The 17,500-nt window shown below is 37.5% G+C and overlaps 1 protein-coding gene across 1 annotated transcript in view; it reads left to right on the top strand.

Moving 5' to 3' along the window:
• LOC106525128 (dynein heavy chain 2, axonemal-like) overlaps positions 1–17,500 on the top strand; it is a gene marked incomplete in the record, with an annotated part of 65,095 nt that overhangs the window by 1,549 nt on the left and 46,046 nt on the right. Inside the window, 17 exon segments of the mRNA XM_014019253.1 lie at positions 394–456; positions 561–725; positions 1,129–1,338; positions 3,418–3,609; positions 6,640–6,797; positions 9,954–10,041; positions 10,347–10,528; positions 10,778–10,907; positions 11,769–11,951; positions 12,033–12,247; positions 13,171–13,317; positions 13,478–13,634; positions 13,741–13,850; positions 14,990–15,119; positions 15,237–15,425; positions 15,671–15,815; positions 15,924–16,116. Of these exon segments, the coding sequence (XP_013874707.1) occupies positions 394–456; positions 561–725; positions 1,129–1,338; positions 3,418–3,609; positions 6,640–6,797; positions 9,954–10,041; positions 10,347–10,528; positions 10,778–10,907; positions 11,769–11,951; positions 12,033–12,247; positions 13,171–13,317; positions 13,478–13,634; positions 13,741–13,850; positions 14,990–15,119; positions 15,237–15,425; positions 15,671–15,815; positions 15,924–16,116 (2,657 nt within the window).

Below are 17,500 nucleotides of genomic sequence, written 5' to 3'. Positions count from 1 at the left end.
ATAGATTTTCATTTTGGAGAAAAGTTTTGGGCAGCCTTGATATAAACTGAAACAGCTAAACTAGTGCATCCTAAATTTAACATAAATTAATTATTTTAGTACAACTGTCATTTCTGCAGTTTTTGGGGAGGTCACCTCCTAATAAATGTCGTTACAGAAAATCTAACTGCTCATTTTAAATCAATACTTTTACTATTAATACTTAAGTACAAAAAATATCAGATACTTTAAGACTTTTACTCAAGTAATATTCCCAAAGGAGACTTTAAGTTTTACCAAAGTAATTTTTTTGGTAAGATACTTGTTCTTTTACTCAAGTATCACTTTGTGGTACTTTATACAACACTGCTAAAGATTAAAGAGCTCTTCACATTAAGCTAACTTACGTCACAGATGGAGGTCAATCTGCTGCCAGAAATGGAAGAGGAAGAGGACGACACAAAGGCTGTCCGTCAGGTAGATGACTTCAATTTCAGATTGGTTTAAACTTAGTTTTGACCACTATATACTTTTTTATGTTTAAAAAACATTTTTTGTCTTTCTTTTGCATCTGATTATAGTTACTTATCCAGTGTGTGGGTTTATCTGGTGTAATTGAGGAATCATGGACAGAAGACAACTTGAAGTTGCTGGATCGATTTATTTTGAACACAGAGATCCCATCTGTGGTAATTTATGTGCATAAATCCAGTGGGCTTCGAGTGGACTACAGAACCCCTTTACCGGTACTTTTTTATATATATTTTTTTAAATCATCTGTTCATTAGCAACGTTATAATGTTTTGGATTTTTCATTATAGTTTAGTTTTATTTTGTTGTGACTTTTTTCTTTTAATTTAGTTAGTTTTAATTCGTTTTTACAGTGGATTAGCTAGTTTTTAGTTATTAATGCATTTTTAATGCTTAGTTTTAGTTTAATTTAGTTGGCAGCCGGGGCTACTTATTTGTTGCCTCTCTTTAACCCTGTGCACAGCTTGGTTACAGCCAATTCTGTGATTTATTGTCCGTTGTTTGTGGCGGCCATCTTTAATAGTTTTCCATAAATGGTAATCAGTAGATTCAGAAATTGTAATAACCTTTTTTGTTTTGTCAATTATTCTTTTCTTCATCTGAATCTTGTTTTCGTAGGAGGAGGTGGTTGATGGGCCGTGCTACATCACCCGCATACCAGGAGCCGTGATCATGGAAGAAACGTTTGAGGCGGCTGTACAGTTTCACAGGGTAAAGGGTGATCCCCTCCACGCTCTGCTTGAAGACATGACCTGCCTACCCGCCCCCCTAGTGGCCAGGTTTAAGGTCGACTACATCGAGAACATGGACTGCTTCATCAAATTACAAGTGAGCAAATGTTTCTTTGGTGTGGAAGAGCACTGCATTGACCAAAAAACATAATAAATTAGACTTCTGATCTCATAATTATGAGAGACAAGGAGAGTTATAGCTGATCTACACCAGTGGTTCCCAAAGTTGGGGTCGGGACCCAAAGTGGGGTCCTGAAACATCAAGGTGGGGTCCTGAAAATATTTTCTGAATTAATTACGTTTTTGCCTTAGTTGTTACAAATGAGTGAGGTTAGTGTATTTAAAATTGATAAATGTAGTATAAAAATATTGTTACTATGCCCATGTTTTGTTGACCTGATACAAATGTTTATCATCCTAAAACAGTTGGGGGCACAGGTCTCTGCTACTGTTATTTTGTGGGTCAAAAGCTGAAAAGTTTGGGAACCACTGCACTTTGGTTCCCAAAGTTGGGCTTGGGACCCAATTATGGGTCATGAAGCACCTTGGATAATCTCCAGAAATCAATTTAAAAGGTAATAAAAAATTGCTGACGTAATCCTTTCTCTATAATTATTGCAAAAACACAAAATAAGTAAAAATAAGTATTTGTATTTGTGTACAAGCTGTTTAGATTGTCCAAAATCTTGTGTTTTTAGGGTTATTTAAGAAGTTCATGTACTCAGACCAGTAATGCAGTATTTGGGGTCACAAGTTTTTGCCATGGATAGTTTGTGGGTCAGAAGATAAAAAGTTTGGGAACCACTGATCTACAATACAGGCAACGTGAACAAAAACTGCACAATTACATTTTATATGATTTTATTTCCTCTTAGGCATGAGATATTTGGAAATATTAAGTTTATTTAAAGTGGATGGTGTTGTGTCTGCAGGTTTAAAATGTCCTGATGCATCTCAGTAATCCAGGTAAAAAATCAAAAAGAAAAAAATTGTATAGGTCTTCTGGACGGGTTCTTCTTTAATGAAATGTTGCGTCTCTCCAAGAGGAGAGACGAAACGTTTCATTAGAGAAGAACCCGTCCAGAAGACCTATACATTTTTTTTCTTTTTGTCTGCAGGTTTGTTAATAAATCCACCTGCACATTAGTCTAATAGAGTTCTGTTTAATTCAGCTTTGGCAGATTCGGCACAAACATAACCGTCATTTAGCTGGTAGTGATACTTCCAGTTTCAGAAAGTGGGCATTTCAAAATAAGAGTTTGATTCAATACAGTCCTAACAAAACATGACAGATGGCATTAATATTAGTATGTTGACATTACGCAGGTATCATCCTTGTAGTTGTTCAGCTGGAAATCCCTCTCTGACCTGCTGGAAGCCCACTCTCTTCCTGCAGAGAACGATACGGCTATAAGCAGCTAATGCATCTGAAATGCTTAAATTACATCCTGTATGTACACAACGAGCACACACTTCCTCCTGTTTCAACCCTGCAGGTCACAACTTTATTCAAGTCTGGTGGATAAACATTATACAGCTTGTTCTGGGCACAAGTCCAGGACCGGTACCTGCTCAAAATCCACAGAAGATCAGGATCTCGTAATTATGACATAGTTTCTCCTAATGTTGAGATCAGGAGTCTAATTTTTTTAATTTGGTGAATGCAGTGCTCTTCCATACTTTGGATAGATGTCAAACACATGATAATATTTTAACTATACAATGTTTTAATGAGAGTTTGACCCACAATGTTGACAATAAAACAGGGCTATTCAACTGGCGGCCCAAAGTTTGGCCCACCTAGTAGTTCATTCATCTCTTAAGACCAAACTCCCAGTTTTCTACTTTAATTACTCTAAGTTCTTTTAGTTAAACATAGACATGTTTGGTATCTACATAAACGTCAGAATCTTTGCTAGAAGCTGGTAAAAAACATTTCTGTGCACAATCAAGATAAAACTAGGAAAGTGAAAATAAAATTGGTTTCAAATTTTGAAAAAGTCAGAGGTGTCGAAATAATATTGTGTCAAATAGGAGGCAGAATGTGTTTGTTTGATTATCACTACTTTTATAGGATTCTGTTTGTTGTATTCATGATTAAATACACGCAATAAATCTTTAAAGCAAAGTGAGATTCGCAAATGCTTTCATGTTATTGTCGTTCCATGCTGTCCAGGATCGCTTCCTGCAAGCAGAGTCGAACAAGAAGTTCCTGTCCATCCTGAAGGAGCCGTGTGAGGAGCTCTCCCAGCTCAAGCCCAGACATATCCCCTCAAAGCTGGAGCACATTGTCAGTCTCATTCGTATCATCTGGAACAACTGCCCCCACTATAACAGCAGCAGCAACATCACTGAGCTCTTCTGCCAGGTACTCAGGTCATGAGGTTCAGTCCACATGACCTTTTTTTCCCTTTCTGCTACTTGCTTGAATTGCTGCTTGTAAGCCCACACAGTCATCACTATTTACACTTTGTTTCCTACACAACTGGTTCAGATGGTTCTGTTTTTATTCAGCCTCATTATAACAGGAGCCCATCGAGCTGAGGTACTGTGACACTCGATGTATCCAGTAGAAAAACCTCTATCAACACTTGTGTTTTTATTTGCTGTGACCTGACCATATTGATACAAAAAAAAGAGACATCCTCATTTAGCCCCCCCACACTTCCTTTTATTTTTATAAAGCAAACAGATGCAGCTCAGCAGCGTGTTTACAAAGAGCAAGCCTCCCTCACGTAATAAGCTAATTTTTACCTAATTTCCCTCTGGGATCAATAAAGTATTTTTGAATTGAATTTTGAATTGAATAAGCTAAGTGATAATAGCCTCGTGTGTAAGAGCGACGTGCTGTAACGTAATAACTCCCACCCTGTTTGGCTCTGAAGCATGTTAAAAAAGACTTGACCCCCTCACACCGCCTCTGTTCTTACAAACAATATGCAGCAAATATAAAGCCCTAAACAATCAGCTCTGTTCATCATCAGAGGCCTTTTTGTTTTCAAAAGAGAGGTAAATAAGAGAGGTAAACATTATACAAAACTAAAAAGAACTGCTTCTGATCAAAGTTCCACTTTGTACAAAACTAAACTGAGAGGAAATGTCTATGTTTTGATGTTAAAACCGTATTAGAAGGAAAATCACAAAAAAAAAGGTTAAAGCATCTGTCTGGCTCACCATAGTAGCCAAATCTGAGTGTCTCACTCCCTGGCTTCACATTTTAAAGAGGCAGACAGAAACAGACTGAAAAATAAGCCTCAAAAGAAACAATCGCAGTGGGCAAACAACAGATTATACAAGTTCCTGGGGCCTCATTTCTAAAGGATTGCATAGAAGTCATACTAAAAGTGAACGCACGGCCAAAAGGTGAAAATGGCGTACGCCAAAAAAATTTCATATTTATAAAATCGTGCGCACGCACACCTTCAAGCAATTTTCCTTTATAATCACAGCTGCACCTCAGAGTTTGTGCACAAGATCCCGCCTCAGGTTCTGCCCTCTACACGCCCACTCCACATCAGTGCAACGTACCTCATGAATGTTAAGGTGTATTAAATCAGTCAGCTGATCAATGTCAACCAAGGCAATTGGCCGGCGCAGACACGCTCTGTCATGCATCTGGAGGAGGACGTGTGCTGACGACTGCTCACACAAACACATAACCTGTAATATAGACAGATTTTCTCTCATTTTGCAGGAATTCAGACGTTTAGAGCAATCTCACAGATCCTTTCAAAAACTCAGCTTCAAATTTATTTTCTCCTAGAGCCTGTTGGATGTTAAAAAGCAATAAATATAATTAAATAACCCAAACATCGCTTCCACCATGTTGTCACTAGAAATGCGTTCACCACTCTCCTCACCCATCCTCCCCCTCTGAGGAGGAGGGAGGCCAGGAGGGAGTTGGATGGAGATGCGTGAACTTTTATATAATATTTCGAATGGATATGATATGGAAAGCAAGGAAGTGCCTCTAAGTAAAGTTTTACTTTCCTAAAATGTAAAACGTTGTGTTTGCACTGCTGGAGCCAGGCACACTTGTAGATTCTCTGTTTAAATTAAAAGATTACAATCGATGACAAATTGTGTATCTGAAATTCAGTTCATCGGTCTCAAAATATGCAACAAAATCAAAATAAGAATTCAGACATGTAAAGTCAAACTTTCCGTAATCTGTTTAAACTTTGAATGGTGGTTCCACTTTGAGTTATGCCAGAGTTATAGAGCTCCACAGACCCAAAATCCCATCCTTTTATTCTTTTTTCACAATTTTGTGCCTAATTTTAATTTTGTCTACGTTATGCAACGTTCCATTACTGAAAGACATTTTGTTGTATTGTTTGTTTGTTTTATTTTTAATCTGCATGACAAAAATAACCAACAACTAATAAAGTGCTTCTGCTTTGGCCCCCTAACGTATGTTCTAATTCAGGGGTTCTTAACCTATCCGCGAACGCCATCTTGAGGGCCTCAAAAGAACAACAGTTTTTAACTTTGGGCCGCAGAGGGCCGCGGGACCGCATTGATTTTGAATAAGGTGCAATACACATTTTTACCACTAGTAGCGGTAGTGCACCACTCCGATATTTAACAACTTTTTTTAATACGTAGAAGAAGAACCTTAGAAACCTGCTGAGAATGGGAACATATTTTAAATTAAAAGTAGAAGCAAAAATGAAAGTAACTCATCAAAAAATGTCAAAGTTTGTCACTAATATGAAGTGCAGCTTCTGTTTTTACCATGCAATATTTTAAATGTTCAAAACATTATCAAATACAGTTGCAGATACAACTATATTTTAATTTGCACTTTAAATTAATTTTTGTAGTTTACTTTTAAACATTTTGAATGTATTTTAAAGAAAATTTAAACTTGTCAAAAAGCTGTTGTTACTGTTATTGTTTGTCTTTAATATGAAGAGCAGCTTCTGGTTGCAAAAGTTTAAAAATGCTATATTTTAATTTGTACTTTATCAAATTTATTTTTACATATTTTTTTATTTGAAACATTTGTAAACGTTTGTCATAATCATGTCTTGTGATTATTTAACAGGAGTTTTACTTTTAAACTTTAAGTTTATTTAATTTAGTTATGATAGTTTAGTTGTGATGTAAATACAATAAAAATTAAACCAAGATTTAGTTTAGAATAATTATAATTTTGATCCATACATTGGTAATGTCTGACTGGGTCTCGTCCCACTTTATATTCAACAAATTGGGCCTCGAGGTCAAAAAGTTTAAGAACTCCTGTTCTAATTCACCACTGTTTGTGACTGCTGTCTCCTCTTCCCTCTGTTCCAGACTTTTTAAACTTGTGTTTCATCAGACTTAGTTAAAAAATGGTTTTACGTTATCCCCCTCTCGCAGTGACAAACTCTTGTGTTCTGCAAATTTTCAGATGAGTAATGAGATTGTGCGTGTGTGCACACAAAGCCTCTCCCTGCACAAGATGTTTGATAATTATTCATCCTCCATCAAGCAAGACCTGGAAGACTGTGTCCAGTGCTGCGTGTCCTGGAAGGACACTTACCACCACGTCTCACAGATTCATCTCAAGTAGGAGAAGTTTTCAAACATTTCCTCATAAATGTTGTAAATCATGACTTTAATGACTTCAGCTTGAAACTGATTTATCAATAAAGATGCAGTTAGTAGGTTGGATAAATATGGTTTAATTCAAAAACAGACAACAATGTAATTTATGCTATTTGACTTGTTCAGAGTTTTGTTTACATTTAAGCCTTTTTAATTGGTTTCATATAAATGTTGTGTTATTTACATCAAGTTTCAATCCTGGTAAAGTAAACTAATCGTCCACTGTTAGTAAAAATACAGTAGCCAAGAAAGGACATGCTTAGAAACGTATTTTATGACGTTATCTATTCAATTCAATTCAATTCAGTTTTCAATTCAGTTTATTTATATAGCACCAAGTCACAACATATGTTGTCTCAGGGCACTGTACATGAAAAAGAATCATCTAAAGAAGATGCCAGCAGATTGTGTTGAATCACTTCATCACAGTCTCCCATCCTGAGCAAACGGTGGAGAGGAAAAACTCCCTGCTAATCAGGAAGAAACCTCCAGCAGAACCAGAATTATCAGATAAGGGTTTAAATATCTCATTATCCTGAGATATCAGCGCTCGCTTTCTCAAAATAAGTTAAAGTATTTATCTTATTATCTTGAGAAAACAGCTTAGATAACGCCTTGTTTATATTATTTTTTTACTTAGAAAAGCTCCTTTATTTATGATACGTTTTTTCCCCTAAATATTTGCATTTCAAATGATTTAAGCTGCAAATATCCCGTAAAGAACACTCCTCACTGATCAGGCAGTTGCTGTTATAAACTATCTCCAAGTGTCACAGCAGTGATGCCAAATGATGAAACTGAGTGAAACATGAGCCACTGGTTTCCACACTATAATCAACTCATTGTTTAAAAACAGCCTGTTGTCTTCAGATAACCCCTGATCTCGATAAGATAAAACAAGCTTAGTTATCTTGAGAAAATGGGACAATTAAAAAAAAATCACATTAAAATTAATAATTGCTGCTGCAATTGTTTCCAAGCTCTGTACGAAAACAATGAGTTTCTTCCTGATCAATAAGAAACAAGTCTGATTTTATTATTAAAATTTGTCACAACGATGACATCCTTAGCTCAAAGTTAAGGAATAACACTTCTTTTATCTCTAAAATGACCCAAAATCATTTTTCAATAAGTTCTGTTTGATTGGTCGGTTCTGCTTTTAGAGGCCAATTTCTCAGTGACTAAAGCTGAAAATATATTTGCAAAAGTGAGAATGAATGAATGAATGAATGAATGAATGAATGAATGAATGAATGAATGAATGAATGAACGAACGAATTTGGTCACATTAAAGAACACTCCACACAAAAACAAACAAAACTTTAACCCTTTATGACCAAATAGGTAAAGGCAGAAGCCAATGGCTTGTTGTGCCTCACCTTACAATTCATAATGGATTCCCCAAAACAAAATACACAAAAAAACACACTTACTTCAACTACATCCTGGTTATATGCACCATTTTTTATACACAAAATACAAATCATTAATACAGTTTTTTTAATCAACAATAGCATTAGTATTGTCCGTACATGCAAAAAAATGTCATCTATTAGCACCACCGTAACAGACCACTACGCTTGAGTTTTAATTTAAGGATGAAGATTTATTATATTGGAGGATTTTTTTACATTAAATATTTTTGATTTAAGTGTTTTTATGTTATATTCACAGTAATAAGAGTTGTGTGCAGTCATATTATTTTTGCTGTACCTAGCAGCCAGAGGTGGGCACAGTTCCCCTAAAGCACTAATAAGGGAACTAATTTCCTGATTAGCGCTTTTGGGCTTTTGCTATTTTTTTAAATTCATAAGTGGATTAACACTTGCTAAATTTATCGGCTAAATTTAGAAGCACTAACTGAGGTTTTTAAATGTTATTGATCAACATAATTGTTCACAGTTGAGGGCGAAAGCTGTTACACATTTTGTTCATATGTGTGTCACTTATCTACAAGGTCACATGTCAAAGTCAAGGCCCGCGGGCCAAATGTGGCCTGCAGTTGACTCCTATTTGGCCCGCAAATGGCACTAATTAACATTCTGCACACAGTAAACATTGTCTCATGTTGACTGAGGAATGTTCCATAGGTTAACTAGGTTATATTAGTGCTTTAGAATTAGTTTTTGCTAACATTTTCAGTGTTAGTGCTTTAGAATTAGGGGACCTAAATATATGAATTAGTGCTTTAGAATTAGGGGACCTAAATATTTGAGTTAGTGCTTTAGAATTAGGGGACCTAAATATTTGCGTTAGTGCTTTAGGGTTAGTGCAAATAATATTTAGATTAGTGCTGCCCAACACTGCTACCAGTGCGTTATGTAAGTGGACCTATTATGGTTTTTTGAACAAGTTAGGATACATCTGTACGCTAAACAAAACATGTTCATTAGATTTATTTTACAAAATCAGTTTCAGATAATGAGATTTCACCTGGGCACTTCCTCAGGCCGTCTAAATGACAAATCATATTCTTGCCAAACAGCAACACTAAACACACAACTCATCACTTACCGCCATCATCTGCAGATTTGTGAGGAACAGTGGGGACAGAAGTATCCTTCAGCTGAAGGTCCTTTGGGTAATTCCTGCTGTGGGCTGGTGGAAGTTTCCATATTAGTGAAACTATTCACACAAACTCTAACTTTATTTGCTAGAACACTGCCATCAAAAATGAAAATAAAATGAAGCCACGCATCTCTGTTCTCCATGACAGCAGAACAAACTTAGTCGTCCTGTGAAGAAGTGGGCGGAGTCTCCACTTGAGTTACCAGGTGAGGGGCTGAGCTCGCCTTGGCGTTGCTAGCTTACCCGGATTGTGACGTAATAATCCGCAGGTTTTTGAAACAACTCGTTTGCTGACTCTAACAAAACATTTACATATTGTCAAAAAACAGCTGGGAGTATTTTTTTGGTGCACTGCAAACACGCTGAACCACTTTGTAAACCGCCTCTTTAGTTCCACCTTATTGTGAAATAAACCTTTTGAGGTTTTAAGTCAATTAAACGGGACCTATTGTGCAAAATTCTATTTTTTTATATGTTTTTATGCTTCACATTTGGTTTGTACTGCGTCCAGAAACAGTCCAAGTGTCGTTTTTCATTCTCCCCTACCAGGCATTCTCACAAAGACTGGGTCGTGGATGAAACAAAGGCGTTTTGGGTGATTGATGTGTTCATTAGGAGGCTCAGAAACCTGCTCAAGGTGATTCTATTTATTTATTTATTTTTGGTTATTCACTCATACCGACTGATTTCAAATTGATGCCCGAACCAAGTGATTCTATAAAAGACCTGCTGAACTTTGTACAAAATAACCCACGTGATGAATTAGTTTGTGCCGGATGTAGTAATTACGGGCCTTCGCCGTTTCCAGTTATACCAGCTTCACTTGAACACTTCTGTGAGAAAGGACAGTATTGAAGAGTTTAGACCGCTTTTGGTTATCAAGGAGTGGCAGCTAAAAATAAAAAAGAAAAGAATTGTGTCAAACTGTTGGTCCTCTGTCAGGTTTGTGAGTACCAGCACCTGTTTGCCCGCTGGATGGAAGGTTGGCAGAGAGACATACCAGAGCTGACTCCCAGGCTTGAGCAGATCGAGGCTGAATTCCATCGCTGTCTGCAGAACCTGCGCTCTATTGATGAGAGCATCCTCAGCGTCAGAGATCCCACACAGAACGATGACTTAGACAGGTTGATCTGCTGCTTTAATGCTGCTTATTCAGAGTTATTGTGTTAGAAACTTTATTCTTTTCATCTGGATCTTTTTCTGTTTTTTTTTTTCTGTTTTTTTTTTTTTACCTTAAATGAGTTGCTGATCTATGAATGAGGATTAGGACCTTTTTTTCAGTGGCCCTAATCCTTTTGTACTGATCTAATGCACACTTTTTTGTTGTTTTTATAGAAAGCGTCACTATGTGTTTTTTCTGTGTGCGTTCGCAGTTTTTGTGCATTTGTGGAGCAGCTGGAAATGCTCCTGAGGAACCTGATAAATTTAGCGTTTAAGTCCGTGAACACAGTTCAGGAAGGACTCCGACTTCTGGATATTTTCAGGCCCGTGTCGTCAAGCGAGGTGAGGTATCTCTCTAAGGGCTAATTTACACTACATGCGTTCCGGCTCCGCTCCGCTCCGGTCAGACCTCCGCAGCAAATACGCACCCATTATAATCAATGAGAATATTTACACTGGTTCCGCACGGCGGCAGTGGGCGGCGGTGAGCGGACGGCGATCCGTCAAAATTAGATCCGATCCTATTTCTGTCGGACGCCGGAGTCAGTTTATAAAGATTATGTTGCACCAACAGGAAGAAGAACAAGCACAACATCCGTATTTTCAAAATAAGACATGATGATTTTGTCGAAATTGCAGCTATATTAATAAATATATGGATATATTTCTACACAAATGCTGTCAGAATGTATCGTTCTGTTTGGGAAGCAGATGGCAACATGTAGATGAAGCATATGTGTACAAACGATACACGTGGATTTTATTTTGAAATGAGAAGTTTTAAAAAGACGACAGCGATGCAGTTTCAAACAGATATCAAAAGCTTTTATATCAATGTTTTCAGTTGTGTTTGGAGTTCATCTTTCATAGAAATAATTATTTTTTGCTCTGACTTCCACATTTATCACTGGATTTATCGCATGATCTCCTTCCTGCACACCCTCCCTCCTCTGTCTGTCGGACACGAGCGGAGCGGAGGCTGTTTAAATTGGGGCACAAACGAACTGCGCAGCGCAGTGCAGTGAAGCAGAGTCGCATGTAGTGTAAATCCGGGGTAACAGCAACACAAATCTTTTTCAGCTGTTTATTCTTGTGACGTCCTTCTGGTTTGTTTCAAGTTCAATAAAAAAAAAAAAAAGCTTTTATCTGTAACTTTTCTGTTTGTCCTTTATAAACTCTCTCTCTCTTTCTTGTCCACTAAAGGACATCAAACACTTATGGGAAAAGAAGGCAGAGGAAGTGTACAGCATATTTAATGAAGAGCTCAAACTGGCAGGAGAGGAACTGAACCAGAGGGATTGGTACACTCCGGACCACGTGCCAACGTTGGTGAGCCACATTCAGAGGACCAGAGGCCTCAAACAACACTTAAATGGACTTATGGAGGTACGTGCTGCTTCAGTTGGAGAACACAAACCAGCCTGCAAAATGAAGAGCTCTGGCTTGCCTCCTCTTTTTTACTTTTAGCTCCTTCAAAAGGCCTACTTCATGTCTGATTCTCCCAGCCGGAAGCAGATAAGCATTACCCACGGCCAGCTGGTCCAGGTGTTAGATGAGATTGTGAGGAAAAACTACTTAGAGTGGATCCAGAAGCTGGACAGACAGATTTACATGAAACTGAAGCAGCCGCTCCTGAAGTGCCACAACGACACTTTCTCCACACTGACTGTCAACTTTGACAAGTGGGTCAACAGCAACAAATCACTGCATTGTCACTGTGTTTTAACGCTTAAAGTTATTTATAGATATAGTATACTTATTTATATTATTAATAGAAATAAGTGCTTAGTGGCAGGGGTGCCACCAAGGAGAGGACCAGGTGGGCCAATGGCCATGAAAAAAACAAACAAAAGTTTGTAGAAATTGATGTTCAGTTTGTGGATTGTTATGGTGCGTTCACACCAAACGCGATTTCAGCGTCAGGAGCAGCAGGTTTACATGCAAAGTCTATGGTGGACGCGCTTCAAGCAACGTCGGGAAGTTCTGCGGCGCCTCAAGCGCGATTAGAGCAGCGCGATTTGGACGATTTGGACGATCTGAGCGTCGAACGCTCAGATCGTCCAAATCGTCCAAATCGCTGAAGTTGGGAAATCTGAACTTTTGCAGCTCGACGCGCAGCGTCAACCAATCAGAGAGACTCCACTGTGTGACGTAGCGACATATTTCCCGACGGGACAGTTTACTGAATGAGGTCCACTAACCTGAAACAGACGGAGCTCCTGCTCTTTAGCTGAAATGAGTGCTGCAGTCGTGTCCTGATCCGCAGCAATGTGTGGCAGCGACTCATCAGACTGAAAAAATAGTCCTGAAAGCAGCTGTGAGCCTCTTCTCTGAATTATCTGGTGAATTAATTATGAATTAATTATCTGATGAACGTGACACGTTCTGGCTGTCTGTAAATAAAGCAAAGCCACTTCCTCGTCCGACATTAAACAGAGCCCGACAGAGGAGGGAGGGGCGGGGCGGCTGTCGCCGTGCAGCGCAGATGTCCTGCGTCTGACCTCAAAGTGCACAAGCTTCAAACTTCAGCGTTGGCTGCGATTTTGAAGCTGAAATCGCGTTCGGTGTGAACGCACCATTAGTCGTCACGTGTTCTTCTGTGCAGCAACCTGTTGATTTTGCTTTCTGAGATCCATTACTTGGAGCAACAGAAGTTTGACATCCCCCAGAATGTGTCTGACATATACAAGAACATGGAGGACATCAGAGTCTTGAGGGGGAATGTGCTGCTGCTGGTCAAGAACTACCAAAGGTCTGATACGCTCACGAAAAAATAAACTAATCTGATTTAGGATTCAGAGCAGCCACACTGCCACTTGTTACACACCTTTGTCCGTTCCAGGACTGAAAACAGAAAACGTGCTTACTGTAGCTTCTTCTAACTCTTTACGTTTATGTGATTTATTTGTCAGGATTCTAAGAACGCTGTCCCCAGAAGAGCTGAATCTGTTTCAGGATAAAATACGTTCCATGGACCAGAAGATTCAGCCGGGTTTGACAAAGCTGACGTGGTTTACTAAAGCAGCTTCTAACAACTTCACCAATGACTGTCTCCTCTACACTGACAAGGTTGTAACGCACTCTATTATTATTAATTTATTTCTTTTTTAAATGTCAGTAAGGCAACACTTTATCCTCACCGAGCAGCTTCTGTTTTTCCTCTTTTTAAAACCAGATCCAGTCATTTGTCGATGAGTACAATGCATGCGACCTGTCCATCTCCAAACTTTGTTTGCAAATTAGTGAAACGTTGCTGGTAAACATCAATGGCAAGACTGTGTACAGGTAGGATTTCCTCTTTATTCATTCCCTAAAAGAACTCATATCCTCAGTGGTTCCCAAAGTAGGGGTCGGGACCCACTGTGGGGTCCTGAAACATTAAAGTAGGGTCATGAAAATATTTTCATAATTAATTACATTTAAAAATGACTACTAACAATATATTTTTTGCATTATTGTTACAAAAGAGTGAGGTTAGTGTACTTAAAATGAATAATAGCACAATGATTATTGTTTCTATGCTCATATTTATTTGACCAGATACCAATGTTTATCAAACAAAAATAGTTAGGGGCACAGGTCTCTGCTACTGTTATTTGTATGGAGGACCGAAACTGGCATAATTAGAAATGAAAGCAGAAATATACAAATGGATCAATACATAAGTAAATACACTTAAAAATGGCAATTAATTTAAACAAGAAGAACTTTACCTCATGTTTTGTAATTTGATTGACCTTCATATTTATTTTTCCAGCTTAATGATATATTTTAGCACATAATTTACAATTTCCTGTTTTAAAAAATATATTTTTTTGTTTTTACTTTTACTTGTAGATGTATTTATGTCTCTTAAATATTTATATAGAATTATTTTTATATATTTTTAAAAAATTTTTAGTCTTTTTATTTCCATGTGTTGCTTTTACATTTCTCTATTCCCCTGCTTTTATATTACCTTGTGCATTTCTGCCTCATAATGCAAATAAGGTGGGCGGAGCTTCTTGGGTCAGCTCCTCTCCTATTGGTCAACAGACTGGAAGGAGCAGGATCCATCTGCAGACCTACTGTGCATGCTGATGCTGCCTCAGTTTACCTTCAAGTTCAAAGTTTAGTTTAAAACAAAAGCGAGACAGAAAACACTTACCTGAGTCATTGTTTTAAAATAAACTTTAAAATGTAAAATATATATATATTTTTAAATTATATACACTACACACTAAATTCCTCTGTTCCATATAACACCAAAAAGCAGAACAAGTTACCTTCATAAACCTGAGTGACCAGTTATTTTTCTTCAGATTAAATCAACTATACTTTGATAAAAAGTTATAAAATATATGTTTTTGTAATAATCTATATAAGTGTCTGAGTTAGCCAGTTCTGTGTCTTCTTCACTGTGTGTATATTTGTTTAATGTTAAGGAATTTGGAGTTTGTGGATGACCAGAAAGCTCACCAGCAGAGCTGTCTTCAAATCTTGTGCTCACTGCACCAGGACATCGTTAACACCATGACCCACATCTACAGCATCTTTGATGATGATGGAGTTGAGGTAAAAGCTGTTTTCCTTTATTTTCTATAACTATTGGTTGCATTGCTTCATAAATGTTGACGCTCTTATTTCTGTTTATTTTTTAGTCAAATGTGGTTTGCATTTACTGTGTTAAAGGTCCAGGAGCAGTGGGTGGCCTACACAGTGAAGGTGGACCACATGGTAGAAGAAGCGTTTCACTGTAATATCAGGAACTCCATGAAGAAGCTATCCAGTGCCATCAATGGTGAAAACAAGAACGTGCCCAGCCCTTTGTTTAAAGTCCTGGTAGTTCTGCAGCAAATATCTGCTCAAGCCCCACCAAAGGTACGTTAAAGTACATTGTAAAATGGATAAAGTAAAATGGTTTTATTACATTATAATAGTAATAAACAAACGTAAAAACACGTGTTGATTTCGGCACTTCCGGTGGAGTATGTAGAAGCCTTCAAACAAACATTTATTTTTGGTTTTCTTTTCCACTCTCCCTGCTTGATCATAAAAAAAATTTAAAATCTCTGTTTTAAGAGAAAACAAAGTTTGAGACTGAAAAAACATCTCGTCTCTGACAGGTGGAGTTCTCACCATCTCTGAGCCAGCTCGTTCAGATGGTTGACATTTTGCCTCAGCTCATCAGTGTCATTTCAGAATTTAAACGACTCCCTGACCTTCTCACCAGCTCAGAGTCTGAGGAGAATCCCATCTACGTGAACATAGGTTGGAAGATTTTTGTTTGAAGTTCGTGTATACATATTGTAAATATGATCATTTTGTCTGCTTCTGTTTTTGCATCCAACTCCACCCGTGTTCTTTTTGATCCTTCAGAGCAAGATGAAGGGATTCGAAAGATCCAGGCTGACATTACAGCAGGGATGTCAGCCAATGCCAGCAACTTGCAGGTTTATTTGCAGAACTGGGATAAATACAGGGCCATCTGGGAGATGGACAAGAACTTCTTTATAAAGTGCTACAAGAGCAAGAACCCTCCAGTGTCTTCTTTTGACGTGGACATACAAAGGTACATCACTTTTATGTTAACCTGGCTCAAAAAGTTTATGGTTTCCTTTCTTTTCCAGGAGAAAAAAGCAACAAAATACAGTTTAATATTTACAAAAAGCTTTTTGTTTAATTATTTTGAAAGTTATTTATTTACAAATAGTTAATATTTAAACGCATAGTACGAACTGGTACATTCCTGCTACTTAACTGATCCATGCGAGGTACAGACATACACGTGGATTGTTTGTTTAAATTATATATATATATATATATATATTTTGTATTTTGATTATTATTTTGGTCAAAAGACTTGGATTTATTTTGACAAGTATTATTGTATTGTTATCAGTCCAGGTATTTACTGGCTACATATCAAGTATCTATAAAGTATAAATCTGGTACTTCCATAGTATTTACCTGGTACATCCTTGATACCTCTTTGGAATCTACCTGGTACTTTGTGTGTAATATTTAGTCCTACTAATAATGTAGTTAAGACCACCTAACCCAAGGCCAACACAAGACCAAGACTAGAGTGTATTGAGACTGAGACAAGACTAAGACTTTTAGGGTCTGGATCAAGACAAGAGCAAGACCTTGTACCCTAAAACATACAGTATGCTGTACACAGGTAGCTGACTAGGAATTTATATCTTAATTTTGACTAAATCTTTGTGAGTATTGTCAGGTAAAGAATTGTGTTACAGAAGCAGATTGCTAATGTTAGCTCACTCACTTACACCTAGCTTACCAAATATGTTCTGTATGATTTATGTAGCTGAGAGGAGGATTTTGTAGACATGTTCTCCTGCTCCCAAACAACCACTGCTCACTTTCTTGGAGTGTTGATTACAAGTGAAAGGCAGGGGTTGGGTGACAGCAGTAACAAAAATGCATAACTAGCAATGAGTCACTCTTGGATTTGTGTCAGAACGTTTTACATCCAATGAAAGCTGGAGGTTTATAGTACCTAAGTACATTTTCTTTGTTACAGTTCTTAAGTAGATTTTTTGAGGATTTGTAATTTTACCAATTATTTTTAAACAGGTACTTTTACTTTTATTTTGTTACATTTTAAAGTAAAAGTATCATTTTAACTTTGAAATGTAACACCTAGGTACTCGTTACAAAATTAAATATGTTGGAACTCATCATGAAATATTTTATGCGCTCTAAAAAATGAAAGGAATTTACTCAACAAAGTCATGTCAACTGACTCCAGTAAGCCTAGTTGAGTAAAATGAGTAAACGATATATGTATATTGCTCAATTTACTCAATCTGGTTTAGTGGAATCAGTTTGGTTCAGTTAATTCAACAATTTATTTCTTAGAGTGTGTGTGTGTGTGTGTGTGTGTGTGTGTGTGTGTGTGTGTGTGTGTGTGTGTGTGTGTGTGTGTGTGT

Source organism: Austrofundulus limnaeus, unplaced genomic scaffold, assembly GCF_001266775.1.
Source record: "Austrofundulus limnaeus strain Quisiro unplaced genomic scaffold, Austrofundulus_limnaeus-1.0 Scaffold213, whole genome shotgun sequence".
NCBI lineage: Eukaryota > Metazoa > Chordata > Actinopteri > Cyprinodontiformes > Rivulidae > Austrofundulus > Austrofundulus limnaeus.
This window is presented reverse-complemented; position numbering and strand designations above follow the sequence as displayed.